General features: G+C 38.8%; 3 protein-coding genes across 17 annotated transcripts; 1 reads left to right on the top strand and 2 right to left on the bottom strand.

Moving 5' to 3' along the window:
• Positions 1–75: 75 nt before the first annotated feature.
• Positions 76–2,069, bottom strand: LOC121777118 (cyanate hydratase-like). 2 transcript variants are annotated; one of them, XR_006045370.1, is made up of 4 exons: positions 1,736–2,069; positions 1,413–1,484; positions 338–554; positions 76–261 (listed from the first exon to the last, which is right to left on the bottom strand). XR_006045370.1 is itself a non-coding variant. In XM_042174258.1 (4 exons), exons 1-4 carry the CDS (start codon positions 2,008–2,010, stop codon positions 193–195), a joined length of 525 nt encoding a protein of 174 aa, XP_042030192.1. In that variant the 5' UTR covers positions 2,011–2,069; the 3' UTR covers positions 76–192. The 2 variants fall into 2 exon arrangements, 1 of the variants encoding a protein (XP_042030192.1); XM_042174258.1 differs by having other exon boundaries at positions 446–554.
• Positions 2,070–3,239: 1,170 nt separating this feature from the next.
• LOC121777326 (putative inactive disease susceptibility protein LOV1) lies at positions 3,240–7,700 on the bottom strand. Its single transcript, XM_042174548.1, has 4 exons — positions 6,453–7,700; positions 6,138–6,326; positions 3,670–5,490; positions 3,240–3,597 (listed from the first exon to the last, which is right to left on the bottom strand). Exons 1-4 carry the CDS (start codon positions 7,492–7,494, stop codon positions 3,527–3,529), a joined length of 3,123 nt encoding a protein of 1,040 aa, XP_042030482.1. The 5' UTR covers positions 7,495–7,700; the 3' UTR covers positions 3,240–3,526.
• A 1,101-nt stretch (positions 7,701–8,801) lies between these two features.
• On the top strand, positions 8,802–15,571 carry LOC121777183. Of its 14 annotated transcripts, none has more exons than XR_006045398.1 (5): positions 8,802–10,887; positions 10,983–11,124; positions 12,772–12,843; positions 14,312–14,370; positions 14,469–15,571. XR_006045398.1 is itself a non-coding variant. In XM_042174357.1 (5 exons), the coding sequence occupies exons 3-5, from the start codon at positions 12,766–12,768 to the stop codon at positions 14,686–14,688; spliced, it is 357 nt and encodes a 118-aa protein (XP_042030291.1). In that variant the 5' UTR covers positions 8,802–10,887; positions 10,983–11,124; positions 12,740–12,765; the 3' UTR covers positions 14,689–15,571. The 14 variants fall into 14 exon arrangements, 2 of the variants coding, with proteins under 2 accessions (XP_042030291.1, XP_042030290.1); XM_042174357.1 differs by having other exon boundaries at positions 12,740–12,843; XM_042174356.1 differs by having other exon boundaries at positions 12,743–12,843.
• The last annotated feature ends 246 nt before the right edge of the window (positions 15,572–15,817 follow it).

Here is a 15,817-nt window from a genome sequence, read left to right on the forward strand (position 1 = left end):
TGTAGATTTTCATTAAAACAAAGAAAACCTATCTAGGAAAACCATAATGAATTGAAAAAAAAAAGTGGAGAATAATGAAGCACAAACCAAAACCAAGTTTATTACCATTGATTTTGTCAAGTATAACATAGATTTTAAGTACGAATACATATTGACAAAGAGTAATCAAGAAAGCTTGGGACGATAAAACAATTACGATAACTTTGGCTTGCCATCTAGCTGTTCTTGCCTTTTCAGTCTTGATACCATATGCTCGCTAATCTGCACACGAAGAGATATATCAAGAAGATAGAGAATTAGAATGAACCAATTGCAGTAAAGTGATATTTGGCCGTACCAGATATATTTTGCGCAAACTTATTTGGTGTGGCATGGCTATTTCAAGTTATGTTGTTTGTGCAGTGTATCTACATGCATTTGAGAATCAGGGAGATGGATTACTGACCTGCTCACTGTGTGGAAGATACTTCCCATCAAAGGTCAAAACAACACGATCCTTTCCATCTACACCTCTAACTTTGTCGACTGAGCAGTAGAAGTCGATGGCAGACATTCTAACCAGCACGAGAGGGAGAGAGATGAAAAAGGGTTCAGTGTAATTAAGAATGTAACTACAGATGAAATCACATATGATATGACAGGGGCAGGCTATTATCATGTATACATAACCTCCTCTTGTGAACCAAAATCAACCTGTGCTTGTACAATTAAACATATTGTCCGTGGACACAGCAAAACGAGATTACACTAAGCAATATGGTGTAAAGTATAATAAAATTTGAATAACAAATCCACCGTCAACTTGATGGTGATCACAGCATGTTTGATTGCTGGAGTGCAACAACGAGGCATATTACTTATTCCAAAAAAGTTCTCTAATTTTATGTTAATTATTTTCATGTTGTCACACTCTGCTCTATGGTCTAATCCACACGAACTTCAAAACTCATGAAGATGCGATATCAGATATTCTACATTAACCAACCACGCTATGCCTATATAGATCACATGATTTGAGAAGCATTCTTGTACAAGAAAGGACAGCAATCTACTTGATGTGTATATATCAGGAACTTTCTTCTACAACTCGTTCTTTTTTCCTGATAAAATTACTACGACATCTTTGCACTAAAGCCAAACTAATTCACCTGTTCACTGCCGTTGCAAATATTTCCTTTGTTAAGTGTTTATCAAACAAAGAATATAATCTGCATAATTTGCTCGATTATGTAAATCATGATTTGCTTGATTGTTGCACTTGCAACACCACAATCCCTAACTAGCTCAATCAGATTCTAACCTGCTGCATAATTTAGAGCTAAGAATAACATCTCAACCGAAGCAAGTCAATCATGTTGTGAATTTCATAAATAATGGCAACGAGCATTAAAAATTGGGGGTAAATATCTTACATGCCATCGCCAAAATCTTCATTGATGATCTCTTTAATGCTCTCCCCGAAATGCATAACAGCTTCATTCAATCTGGAAACAAGAAAAACAATCATAATCATAACTGCAGTCATCACACATACGAGCACATCAATCAGATTTCTAAAGCAAAATCGATATTCCAGCGGAACTAGACAATCCAAGCTGAATCGAGCTAAGGATTCACGAATTAACGAGTTGAAATGCAAAAAAAAGAGGAGGATCGAGATCGATCGTTGATTGAATGATCCAATGCTAAAAATTGAAGTAAAAAACTTGCCAAAACCGAAAAAAGGAGTGCGGACCTATAAATAGTAGGATCCTGAATTAAGTTGGGGTCGTAAGAGCGAAGGGGAGGTTGGAACATTTCGATGAGGAGGTCGTCGGTGAGAGCGGGGAGGGCGGCGCGGAGGAGAGGGGCGGTGGAGGGCTTGAGCTGAGCTTGGCGGCGGAGGAGCTGAGCAACGTAGACGTTGGTCAAGCCGGTCTCTTCCGCAATCTGACCGTATGTCTTGCCCGATCTCCGCTTAACGGCTTGGAGCTCAGAGACTATCCTCGCTTTCAAGCTCGCGGCTTCCATTGTTAGCTGTTTTGGACTTCTTGCTTTGCGATGAATCGATGATGAATTTATGATAGTGGATAATGACGACGCTTTATTATTGCTTTTAGTATATGATTTTCTTTTTTAAGAAATTAATTACTACCTCCGTCCCCAAATATTGTCCCACTTTAACCCGACACTGTTTTAAAAAATGTAATAGAAAGTGAGTTGAAAAAGTTAGTGGATTATGAATGCTACTTTTATATATTAGTTTTATAATAAAATGTGAGTATGAATGAGTTAGTGGAATATGAGATCTATTACTAAAAATGGGAAAAAGTGAAATAAGATAAACTTTGAGGACCGACGGAAATAGAAAAATTGGACAAATTTTGAGGAGATAGTATATTTTTGATAGGGCGTATTCTCATCCAATTGGTTTGGAAAATGCCGCCAAAAAAAAGACAAACACTTAGATAATAGAGAAAGTCATCGAGAGCGTCTAATCCTGTGATTAACATTGAAAAAGAGAGATGTTGTTGGGAGAGGATCCCCTGCTGTGGAGGAATCACAGCAGGGGATCTTCTCCCGATGTTAACCCTCTCCCGATGTTGTTACCAGTATAATCTTATTCACACATAAAAAATAAAATTTAATTTATATAGGAGTGCTAAATTTATTTTAAGTATATATAATCTGTGCAGAGTCTGTATTTTTAATATGTTAAATTATTATATAATTAAACTATACTATTATTAGGTTACTGTTGCAAGTGGATGAAAGAGAGATTGATATCTTATTATTAAAAATTTTAATTAATTGGGATAATGAGGAAACAGATGGAGATAGTTTTATTTTGTCAACCTATTAGAAATGTATTTATCAATTAAACTATGCTTCATCATAGTAATATTTACTGTAATATTACTTGCCTTACATCTATAATGGTGCACTTTTTTGTGCTGTTTTACAAAGATTTTTCTTTTCCCTTTAGTTTTGAACTTTTGATTTTCACTTTTTAAGTTAGTAAGGATTTATTAATATATTTTTAACTAATACTATTACCAATTTAATTGAATTTTATTATAGTAGTACTACTTTTTCTGTTAGTAAATTATATTTTAATTAATGTTACCTATTTAATTTTTTTTATGCTACCTATTTATAGTTGACAACAAGGGTGATGTGCCTCCTTTCAAAGTTGTCTTGAAGATATTTGAGAATCAAAAGCAGTTTCTTTCCCAGGTTATGGAAACAAAGCTCCCATCAACAAGAATCAAAAGCAGTTCATTAGGATACTTGAAAGAGGCAGAAACAACCTTAATTTGACAATAAATTCAACTATTGAGAAGCTTCAAACAACAGTACAACACCAGAACTTTATATTCCTTACATCAAATTTAATTTATATTTTTCCTTACTCTGTTGTCCCTGTTCAGTTGATCAGAACACCTTTGGCATTCCAGAGTATGTCTCATTCGATAGGCAGCTGTGGACCGCATTGCATCTGAAGTCGTCTGAAGTTTGCACGTAGCATGATCTGCTCGTGCGATCTTCACGACTTCTGCCAATCCCTTGGTACAAGTAATGGAGAAAAACTTTGGAAAAGTCCATAATATGATTTCCCTGTCAATCAAAGAAAAATGTCAGGATGGTTGAAGTGAAGTATGTTCATAAATTTTGCACAGGATACAATACCTGATAGTTGAGTCTCGAGTTTTTTCATGTAAGTTCTGTTTGTATCAGCAATGGTGATCGATGGAATGTGCCCGACTATATGAGTGTCCTCTCCCCCTTGCTCCTGCACCCTTTGAACCCGGCTCTTAAAGGAATCGAGCATATTAACAATCACCAATTCCCTAAGTGAAGCAATGAATCTGACTCCTTCCGGAACCATCCTCAACCTTATACATTCATCAATCTTTAAACAATAGAGGTTAGGCATGGCTCCTTCATCTATTCTCCAGTTCTCCAAGTCAGTAAGCCCCTGGAGCTCCAGAACAGTGAGACTAGGGAAACCATCAGAAGAACAGCAAATTGCATTCCCTGCAAAAGCGTTCTTGCGTAGTATCAATGTATGCAGATTTGGGAGTTTCTCTAGAGTAGTCATAGGATCTTCCTTTAGTGTGCTACTCCTCAGAGTTAATTTCATGAGGTTTTGACCAAAATGGCGTTGCTCTGGTAGCTTGTTTATGATGCCAATCAGATCTAGTTTCTGAAGATGGACTGATCCTACTATCTCTCTCAAAACAGTCAGCTCTTTTTCAGACTGAAAGTCATAGCGGATACGGAAAGAGGAGTCTTTGATATGCAAAGTATCCATCTTGAGGTGATTAAATAGTGCTGCTAAATGATCTATCTCCAAAGATAAGATCGCAGCAAGTTTCTGAAGCTTAGCTAACTTGGTGAGATCTCTATAATCTGAGACTCTGGAATCAAAGTTTTTCAAGATTTCCAACTTGCTCAAGCTGTTTAGCTGCAGTTTGCTGCTACACTTGTGGGATGGGGGGAGATAGAGATGTTTCAAATGATTAAGCTTCCATATGACATTGGGGATGGTCATGCATACAAGGAAAGGTACCCTCAGGTCGAGTGTTTGCAAGTACTTCAAATTGCCGATGGATGACGACAATTTGTTTAGTTGACAACCTCTTAAACTTAGGTATCTGAGGTGAATCAGATCTCCAATACCCTTACATAGCTTATCTCCAAAGTCGAACCTTTCAAGGTCTAACACTCTAATTAGTTTCAGCTCACTGCAAACGAAGTCCAGTGCAAGATGAAGATTTTTCCGGTTGCTGAGCCTAGAAAAGAACAATGCTGATCTAACTTGTTCAAGATTCTCCTTTCTGTACTCAAGTATCTCCTTTCTAGGAGGAAAATAAGTATCAAAATCACAATCAACAGCAATGGAAAGCCTGCGTGTTTTACTGATTGATGGCGCTATAGATGACGGAGAGGGTGCACTTAATAGTTCAGGTTCATACCGTATAGGTATCCTTTTCAAAAAGTTTTCCTCCTTACCCTTGACAAGACACAGTTCTCGGGTAAGGTCATGAAGTTGACAAGACTTGAACTTACCAGTCACTTCATCTGCTCTCACTTGAACCATGCACCTTTGCACAAGTTCTCCTAGATATCTTTCTGCAACGTCCATGATTGATTCCTCTTCCTCAGATTCTTGTGATATGAAGCCTTCAGCCAACCACAATTGGTACAGCTTCCGAGTGGGAATTTTGTGATCCTCTGGGAAGTTGCCTAAATGCAGAAAACATGGTTTGAGCTGATAAGGCAGATCATGGTAACTTAGAGCTAACACTTCGTGCACTCTTCCATTCTCTCGAGAAGTTCTTCCCCTCCGTAAATAGGAATTGAAATTTTGGTGAACTGTTCTCCATTCGCTTATGGTGGACTTTGTCATCAGGAGTCCTCCAAGCACAACTATTGCTAGTGGCAATCCTCCACACTGGGCAACCATCTCCTTTCCTAGTCTTTCCATGTCCATCTGATTTCTGAGATCTTGATACAGTGATAGGCAAAGTTAAGACGTATAATTAATCTTATTTTCCTTTCACAGTACCGTGCAACTTAATCATGAAAACTGAGAGATCTTCAGCAAGATAGCATCTTCCTCATGAATCCGACAACGAGATCAATAAACATCAAAAGCAAGCAAAAATGCTTTCCGATTAACAAGCATAGTATCAAGTAATAACATAATCAATGACGGGGCTCTCATTTGGTAGACTATCCATGTTATGGCTAGTTAGGATGATGATCATGATATGTAGTACTACGGTTTGTCCTAGTTATATTTCTAATTGATGTGTTTGGTGCAAAATATAGAATATCATGCTAAATTTATGTAAACTAAAATAACCTCAATAACTACAAATCGAGAATTGGAAAAACGGAGGACAACTTAGTAATTTTGTTCCGCTATCTTTGTTCAGTTTTTAGAACTGTTAGCTAACCCACCAAAATTGTGAGTTAATAATCTAGGTGAAACATAGACTTTAAGGCGGGCTTTCCTCAGGCCATAAAAATAACACGGACTATATACTAAGATTAATATGAGTACCAAACGCACAATTAAAGCTAGAAAAGAACTTGCAACTTATTGTAACATAGCTACCAAACGCCCCCTTAAGATGTAACATTCTTACCTTGAATCGTATCCTCAGAACTTGAACTGTGAATCCGAGTCATCCGACTCACGAGTTCATCCTCCTCGTCACTGTAGCACGAGTGAAAGCTTTCTACTCGTGATAATGCATCCTCGTCCTCAAAGCTGGAAGAGTACTTGGGCTCTTCTACAGACCTGCTACTGGGCAGACTTCTGTCAAGTGAAATACCTGAACAAAATTGATGCATCATTGCAAAAACTACTAACTCAATTTAAGAAGTAGTAATATAATTGATTTGGATGATGCTTTATATCTGTCTCTTCCAATTAATGTTAATAGCAGAAGAAAATATACCTGCCAAACTGAGATTTTGAGAAACTTTCCTCTTTAGCAGTTCCCAGCTTTCCTCTTGATCCAAATGCCTCTGCTCATAGAGATAACAAGGAGCATCCAAATCTATGTAACGCGCGATTTCCTTATTCCGCGTCGTGAGCAACACTTTGATGTTCACAAATCTGCTTGCTTGCCTATTGACGAAGACAGGTTTAAACACTAGATCCCAGGCTTCCATATCCCAAACATCATCAAGCACTATGAGGCATCGTTTCCTCCTCTGCACTTGAATGAGCTCCTCAACAAGATCATCAATCTTCATAATGCTGATTGCCTTCTTCTTCTCAGGTTCCAGCTTGTTGAGGATCCTCTGCACCACATCATCCGGCTGCCCCTGCTGCGACACGCACGCCCACGCTAGGGCATGGAAATGGCCGCGGACGTCGTCGTGGTGGTAAATCCTCTTCGCTAGGGTTGTTTTGCCTATACCTCCCATTCCTGTGATCGCCACCACCTGATCCGCGTCCTCGCTCACCAATCTGGAAACCAGCTGCTCGACATGGTCGTCTAGCCCTACCAAATCATCCTCCACGAAGTGAGAATAGGTTCTCCTCTGCTGCAGACGCCTCCGCGCGATCCGATTGGGGCTTCCTCTCTGGCGCGGCCTAATGTTCCTGACGCGAAGATCGGATTCGAGAGCGGAAACCTTAGCTTCGATGAGCTGGATTTTAGGCTCCAGGCTGTGGAGGCTGGTGGCTTCTCTGAATAGACCGGTGTACCTTCTGCGGCTGGTAGAGGAGGAAGAGGAGGAGGAGGAGGAGGAGAGGACTACGAGGAGGAGATCTTCGATGTCGTAGGCGACTTCTCTGGTCTCGGCGATCCAGTTACGGATTCCTTCGTCGATTTCCTGCCTGGCGTCGGCGATCTCGAGGATGGATTGCAGCTGCCGGAACTTCATCTGGATCACCTCGATTCGGCCGCGGAGCTCAGGGATGTGGCGTGCTTCGTATACTAGGAGCTCGCTGAGGCTGCGGATTACGCAGAATACGACGTATTCCGCCATTATTGGTTGGGGAATGGGGATTGATTCAATTCAACTGCAGATTTTTGAGAAAAAATGGTTGTGTACTGCGAGTTGACTTTGAGTTGATGCCCAACCGTGTTGAATATTGGACTATGACTATGTTATTATACTCCTACTATTGCAAGTTCATATATTCAAGTTTCTGGAATTTTGGTTGGTGCTTACTAGTTGAGATTGCATGCGGAACCTTAATTGAATTTTCGAAAACTTTTACTATTATCTATAAATATTACTATGTATGTTTATGTGCGCACAATATATGTGTTTATGTGTAACATGCGATTGTATTTGCATTTTTGGGAGTGGACAATTTTATATCTATTTGAAAATCCAAATATTTACTTTAATTATACACACACATAACCTTAGAGAAATTCTAAACAAAAAACATACTCTACCACGCTTAATTTATCCTGCAAAAATTGTGGGTGAAATCGGTCTCGTTGGATTTTCAGCTTTACCGATTTATCTCATGATTGTTTTTTCTTACTCATCGCGTCCATACACTACACCACGATAATTCTCTCTCTCTCTCACCTCCACTTCCTCTGCATGACTATGGATTTCCATAATTGTCGTCTTCTTAACCATTACCTTTCTCGCTGTCCACGACACTACACCATTCAAAGACGCCATTGTCTTCGCTAGATCAAAATCAATGTACGCAGACTTAGGACAACAATTGAGAGTTATAGTAAATCCATTGGCAACACTGCTAGTTGGATTAGCCGGATCTCGCCAGTCATAAATGTCGAAATGTCATCACCCAATTGCAAAATTATAGCAATGTTCGAGTTAAATACTTAAGTAATCGTTTCAATTATTTTAAAGTTAGTAGTAGTAATTTTTGTTGAAATGTAAAATGAAAATCATAAAATCGAATAAATTTACCTTTAAAACAATACTCCCTAAGAGCATCGACAATGACGGATGTCCCGGCGGACGTCGGACCGGCGTGCCAGACGTCCACCATTAGGCAGCATGCATACGGATACGGACGTCCGCTGCGGACATCGGAGTTCCGCGGCTTTCCGGGACGTCCGTCATTGCGTTGACACGACAGACGTCCCGATTTTTTATCGTTTTTTTGGATGTCCGTCGGGATGTTCTTGGGGATGTCCGCCATTGTGTAGTGGGATGTCCTTACGGCGTGACAGTGCAGTGGGATGTCCTTATGATGTGACATGAGGTGTTTTTGGGAAGTCTGTCGGGATGTCAGCCGGGACATCCGTCCCATTGTGGATGCCCTAAATTGGAAGATGGGTAGCAGTTAGCATGGCCTAAATTGGTTTATGGACTGGTGCCCTTGCAGCCCTAAATTCAGCTCAGGTATTCTTCTTCTTCTTCAATCTTTCACGCCAAAGAATTGCTCAGCACAACCCACCCCCTTATGCGCACCGCCTTCCTGCCGCCGCGGCTTCCACCTTCTTTGTTCCATAACCACTCTATTTCATAGCCGCAGGCCGCGCGGCACTCTTCGTTCCATAAATTGCGTTGAACAACCGGCAGCTCCTACTAAATTGAGGTACATTTCCGGCTACCCTCCTCCCTAACTTGTACACTGCCTTTACATTTTCTGTTAGCTGTTAGAGTATTTGAATATGTATGAATTTCTGGAAGCATGCTTATTTTCATGGAAGAATGTGTAATGCTAGTAGATAAGAAGGGCCTTTTTCAATCATTACCTCAAATTCTTCCGTTTCTTGGAAAAGTCATGGTGGTGGTTTTCGAATCTGCGTGTGCAGAATTGGTGAGCTAGTTCCTTTTCTGTTATCCGTCTTGAATATGTTGCTATTTTAACAGTCTGGGAGTGTACAAGCACTATGGCAGGTTCTGATTCACGAAAGGAGATGTACGGAAATACTAATGAAATGCCACTGGAAGATTTATTGGATGGCACTTTAGGGAGGACGAGACCGATGAGTTATGATGAGATAATGCTTAGAAGAAAAAAGAAGGGAGATGCTGCTCAACAGGTTTCCAGTAGCTCTGAAGCACCTGGTAGTGAATTAGCACAAGACAACATAGAAAGGGCATCTGATGTTCCAGAAGTTCATTCCCGAATATTTGATGATTCAAAACCACCGGTTGAAAGCAGAAACATAAATGATACTGTGAAGGCAAGGTCTGGGAGAAAAGTGGATACTAATGCCACTAGAAAGAATGAGAAATTAGTCCAGGATAATGATGACCGATCTCTATATCCTGATGCTAAGTCAAAGGAGAAAGGAGACGGGATTCTGAGACACAGTAGAGTGTCAGATGAAAATTTTGACTGAAGAAGTCATGGCAGCCGAAAAAAAAAGATGACCTCTTAAGTGTTAATTCTGATAACGGACGTGACAAGAGGAAAGATAGTGAATCATATAAACAGGATAGAATTTCTGAAAGAAGCAGAGTCAAATCTGAAATAGTAAAAGCAAAACCACTTAATGAGGAGACTGGAGAGACAGGTTGACAGAAAGAGGAAACCAGATGACCGGATAGGCAGTGATTCTGATAATGAGCATAAGAAAAGAAACGTAAGAGATGTTAGGCAGATAGAGAACTTACCTGCTAGGGGCAGAGATAAATCTGTCAAGGAAAAGAAACACAAACACCATCCCGAGGAAGATAAATCTAGGGGCAGGGATAATGTTAAAATGAATGATTCTGTAAGGAAAGGATCAGAACAAACAAGGAGCTATCTTGAAGAATCCAGGTCGAAAAGAAGACGGTCACGGAGCAAAGATCGCGAGAAAGACAGAGGTAGAAGATCTCTTTCACAATCACCAAAGGCTTACAAGCACACATTGAAAGATAAGAGGGAGCTTGCAGAACCATCATCCCATTCTACAAAAGACAAATCAGGAAGAGAGCACTCTAATACTGATAACAAGTGGACACCCAGTAATGGATCTAATAGCCACTACAGGCGTAATACTAACAATTCAAGTGGTCTTGGAGGCTATTCACCCAGAAAGAGGAAAACAGAGGCTGCTGCTAAAACACCTTCCCCAATCCGTCGTTCTCCAGAGAAAAGAGCTGCTGGATGGGATTTACAGCCTGTTGAAAAAGAGTGTGATGGCTACATCAACTCTGTTCAATTTGAATGCTATGAGCCAAAAATCATTATCGTATAATATGGAGTACCCCACTATAACTCCTACTGTGGTGAAGCCGATTGGAATTTCACTCCATACCATATCTTCACAGCTGCATGCTGTTGAGTCAATTCAGCTAACTCAAGCGACAAGACCTAAGATGAGGCTTTACATAGAAAACTTGCCTCTTTCAGCATCTGAGAAAGATTTAACAGAATGCATTAACAAGCGCTTGCTGTCATCTGGTGTTAACTATGTTCCGGGAACCCAGCCCTGTATTGGCTGTATAGTATGTGTCCTTTCGTTTTTTTGATATATTAATCTATTATGCATGTGCAGTTTTAGCTAAACATTCAGCAAGCTTTTGCCCCTTTTGAATTGCAGATACATAAGGAGAAAAGCCAAGCTCTTTTGGAGTTTCTGACCCTGAGGATGCTTCTGCTGCTCTCTCTTTAGATGGAATATCCTTTTCTGGTTCCAATCTTAATTCTTAAACTCGTGCCCAAAGGACTATGCTAATGTAACTGTAAGAATCATTGCCATGCTGTTCTTTATTCTTTTATAAGGCTTGCTAATGTTATGGTAGATGCTCAATTTAATGACTAATGTTTGATAAGTAGATCACAAACTCAGTATTATTACTTGATAATTGATATGTGAAAAGTAATTGTACTTCATTTTTATGTACTTGGCTTTACTTGCATCTCATTCCTATCCTCTCATTGGCATGAGTCATTTCCCTTTCTTGTTTTCCCCCTTAAGTCTATGTCAGTTTTGCTTTACACAAGAAGTTGCCCCATTATTTTAATTTATTGAATAATTGGCTTAGATGGTGCAGAATAACCGAAAAAGGAATTGTGCGACCCAAAACAGTAGTTTATGCTACTAAGATTATCTGGAACTGATAAATAGATGAATAAAAATGCAGTATTGACTTCTCCTAAATTTAATACTTCAAATCTTTCCTTTAGTCACGTGTCGTGTCCCCAATTTTGACATTTTCCATTCATGAACCCTTAATATTAGGCGAAGTTTGATTTCTCTCCTCTTTATACTTTATAGTAATATTATCAGGGGCATTATAGAGGTATTTTCTGGAAATTGCTGAAAGTTTAGAAAGCTGGGGATACAAACATGATTAACCCCAAAACACAAGCCACCTCAATTAAAGTATAATCCATCTAAGAATCCGGCCATCTGACTATCAGTGTGCTGACGAATTATGTTAAGTAGGACATTGGTCGAACTTTTCACGGAGTAGGGGCTTTTTGTTGAGAAACCATAAATTATTCTAAAAAACAGTGAAAGATGGGGACACAAAACATATTTATACCCTTTAATAATTGGGATAACAATATTACATTGGCGATGTTTGTTGCAGCATGCTCTTTGTCTGGTATGTGAAGGTGTGCAATCTACATTTGGTGTCGATTGGGGGGGGTGGGGTGTCTGTTTGTGCCAGTCTTAAACTTTATAAATGATATGCCTGTGTTAGTTGCTTAGTGCTATATTCTGTTACAGAACTTGATATGATTATGGATGCAAAACGATGAGTGATATTTGCCTTATAATTTGAGTAGGTATCAGTTCAAACCACAAACTGTTTCCGCACTATCAGTTCACGATATAATTGATTGAGTGGAAATATTTTGGGGTTTAAAGTGATTTTTAACTTACCCTTGTATTTTACTTGCTTTATCATCTAATTTTTAGCATTATGATAAAAATTCCTTTTATTCATCTAGTGAGACCTTTAAACATATATAATGTGTTTCACAGGAAATGCACCACTTTTTATTCAAGAACGTAAGGATCAGTTACTGATGACGTTTTCCCATCACCCATGCATTTAAACCTTATGGGATATACCTATTTTTCTTTTCTGACACATTTGTAGATGAATTATCTGATCAGGAAATATTCTCTGTATCATACATCTATCTGTGTATAAGTTGTTCTGAAACCGTGAATCTTATTTTCCTCCTTTTGTGCTACTTTCTTGCTTGCACGGATTGTAACTTCATCTTCTTGAGCTTTGTTGGTTGATATTGTACTGAGAAAACTACTTACCCATTCAGACAATATTTTTCCTTTGTATTCTTTTAGTTTCTGAGGTACATTGTCGTTATTATTCCATGTAGCAGGTTTTCAGACAGTTCCTATTTTCATGCAGACTGGGTCTTCTGACAAATCTGTGCCTGATGTTGTTTCAATCAGTGGCATCGTAGAAGATTCACCCCACAAGGTATGCTCTGAAACATCATACCATCACAGGATGTGTTTTAAAATGTTGGTTCATGCACCAGCAAATATTATTCATAATTTTTCATATTGGTCAAGTATTCATTATTGCATTAAAGGGGAGTTATTTGAAGTTTATGAGGAAGTAGTTTTTATTCAGTTATTGTATTTCTTATCTTTATTTCCTTAGTTTATGTATAGATCCCTTGAGGTATGAGTGGGGTGTGAGGTCTAGAGTTTAGTTTAAGGATGGTAATTTTCCCTAGGGCCTTGTTAGAGGATTTGCCTTGTAAGAGTACTATCATTGTTCATCTCAGTTCATATTTCTATTTCCTATCATATTTCTGTTCGTGTGTTTCCCTTTTTGTGGTTGCTGTGTTTTATGACTTATGCTTCTAATGTGGACATATTAGCAAGTGCATTTGGTGGATCCGCCTTTCACTCCGTGACAGCTGAAAATGAAAGATCTATAACAGAAACTAGAAAAACTCTAGTATGAGTGTGAACTCTGAAGCAAGTGTTTTTAGTGAGAAAACTAAGTCAGGGCGAAGCTCCAAACTGTAAATATGAGCTGCTAAGTTGGTGCACCAGAAACCCTGCTCCTGTCATATTCATTTATCTTGTGTTGGAATTTACTCATGCTTTGATCATGACAAAGAAGACTAACTTATGACCTTTAATGTTACTAGTTACTGAAAAGAATAAGTTGGAACCTTTAACGATGACATTAGATTTGAACTATTATAATCACAAACCTCCAGAGTTTACTTTCAGCTATGACACTCTTATTTGGATGCTAAGACTTCTGAATCAACTCCTCTCTCTAGAGATTAGCTGGATAAGGTTTTTTTTCTGATGCTCATTATTTGTTATGTAGTATCAGTTACATGCCTTTGAAGTCACTAAATGATCAACATACTGAGGTGATATATAATTGGTTTCTCACCTTACACACACAAGAGGGAGAGAGATCCAAAAGGATGTAAAAGACTGAAATCAAGCTTAAGATGCAGCACTCCCTAGAAAACTAAGGGCGCAAACACGGTAAAGACAGAAGACGCACGAATTTTGACTGCTTAGGTTTTATCTATGCATTGCAGAACTCTCTTCAACCCTAAAAAATCGTACCTCGAGAAATGCACACGGTTCATTTGTATCAGCGATATGCTGAAAGTGGAATGCTTTCACGAGTCCAAAGGCTCTGGCAATCTCCAAAAGCTGAAAAGAGCACTAAAAAATTAGTGAGATACGACATAATAAAACAAAATAAGTTTGATAGAAAACAAGATTACATGTTAGTTTACCATTCTAGAAGACAATAGTTTCGATATGCCACCAACAAAGATCAGAAAAGTGAAACAAAAGCTTGTATCTTATTATGTTCCAGCTTTCCTTCTCTCTCCCTTTAATTCTAATCCATGTTCTAATTCTTTGAAGTAACATCATATTACTTATGCCCTTACAACTTGCAGTTCAATCCTGATGATTCATTGTCTGAATTAGAGCTAGAAGAATTATTGGAAGATATAAGGTTGGAGTGTTCCAGGGTGACATAACTAAAGATTTAGTGAGTTCAGTGTACTTTTTGTTTTTGCTCACATACTTTTCTTAAATTTCTTTATACTGTAGGTTTGGTATGGTGAGATCTATAAATGTTGCCAAGAAAACAAATGTTGTTGGCACCATGGAATGTAACGAGGTAAGTAACACGAGTGCTGCTACTGATGCATATGGCTTTCAGTTTGCAAATAGGAGCCGTAGGGACGAACAACCTAGTGAGAGTACTTCTAGGCTTAGAGATTCTGAGAAATCGGAACCTCTGGATGATGCCCCAGATGAACTGATGTGATAATATTGCTGTCTCATCTGATGTGTCAAGTGGACCACTTGATCCCGAGAATATAACTAGGTTCAGTGTGGTTGATGAATGCTTGCCTAATGAGATAACTGCTGGCAATAATACAAGAGATGAAGTGTGTGAACTACCTTTGAATGGTGAAGATGCTTCTTTCAAAGAACCCCCAAGCCAATCAATCCATGAAGAATTTGGTAACCAACTAAATAATACAGATACTGAGCTGATAAGCAATAATTCAAGTTCGACTTCTGTGGTGAACTATGAACTTCAAACCAAACCTTCTACCGAAGACTTGAAATCAGAAGAGCATGATGCAAAACTACAAAGTTCTTTGGAAGCGTTGGAAATAGAAGAGAGAAACAAATCGGTAAATGTTGAGTTGGACATGATTGACAGAATTCAATTGGATGCTCCGGGGGAAGGTGACAGAAATGATGCTTTTGTGGATCCTGGGCATATCTTTGAGCCTGGCTCTGTAATTGTAGAATATCGAAGACTGGAAGCTGCTTGTATGGCCGCACATTGTCTACACGGACGTACATTTGATGGCCGTGTTGTGACTGTGGAATACGTTGGTCATGACTTGCACCAGATGAGATTCTGCAGGTAAGAATGATATGGGCATTGCTAGTTGATGGTGCGGAACTGATGGCGAGAAGCAAGCTTTTTCGCGCCGTTAATATGTTATGTTGTTCTTCTAGTGCGAGTGCCATTTGAACATTACTCAGTATAGCCATCTGCATTACTAAGTAGAGAATGGTTGGCACCGGAAAGTGGGACATGTTTGGTTAGACTGTTATGTAAAACACTACACATTTTCTTCATTAATAGTTTTTCCTAGAAGAAGATGATGCCATTATTGTTGCATCTGTAATCTCATGCCAAATCATTTACACATAATAAACTTATAAAATTTACTGTACTACTATTACCCAACATTTGAATACAGCATCGCGGTCTGTTTAAGAACACGCAATTCGTTGCCCAATCAAAATCTGCCATACAACATATAATTTTTATTTTTAAATAATTAAAAATCACAGATTTGATATTTTATGGTAATTCTCATGTTCCATCTATAATAAATACACATTGCCATATTTTATTTTATTTTTAATTT

Source organism: Salvia splendens, chromosome 18 (assembly GCF_004379255.2).
Source record: "Salvia splendens isolate huo1 chromosome 18, SspV2, whole genome shotgun sequence".
NCBI lineage: Eukaryota > Viridiplantae > Streptophyta > Magnoliopsida > Lamiales > Lamiaceae > Salvia > Salvia splendens.

Bases quoted from the DNA above. Each gene is read 5' to 3' on its own strand.
- LOC121777118 (XM_042174258.1), bottom strand. From the start codon at position 2,010: ATGGAAGCCGCGAGCTTGAAAGCGAGGATAGTCTCTGAGCTCCAAGCC. The intron at 1,485-1,735 runs GTCCGCACTCCT...TCTTGTTTCCAG, and splicing joins CAGGATCCTACTATTTATAG to ATTGAATGAAGCTGTTATGC. The intron at 555-1,412 runs GTAAGATATTTA...CGTGCTGGTTAG, and splicing joins GAAGATTTTGGCGATGGCAT to AATGTCTGCCATCGACTTCT.
- LOC121777326 (XM_042174548.1), bottom strand. From the start codon at position 7,494: ATGGCGGAATACGTCGTATTCTGCGTAATCCGCAGCCTCAGCGAGCTC. The intron at 5,491-6,137 runs GTAAGAATGTTA...CACTGTATCAAG, and splicing joins TTCTGAGGATACGATTCAAG to ATCTCAGAAATCAGATGGAC. The intron at 3,598-3,669 runs GTATTGTATCCT...TTTGATTGACAG, and splicing joins ACTCGAGACTCAACTATCAG to GGAAATCATATTATGGACTT.
- LOC121777183 (XM_042174357.1), top strand. From the start codon at position 12,766: ATGCAGACTGGGTCTTCTGACAAATCTGTGCCTGATGTTGTTTCAATC. The intron at 12,844-14,311 runs GTATGCTCTGAA...TACAACTTGCAG, and splicing joins TAGAAGATTCACCCCACAAG to TTCAATCCTGATGATTCATT. The intron at 14,371-14,468 runs GTTGGAGTGTTC...TTTATACTGTAG, and splicing joins GAATTATTGGAAGATATAAG to GTTTGGTATGGTGAGATCTA.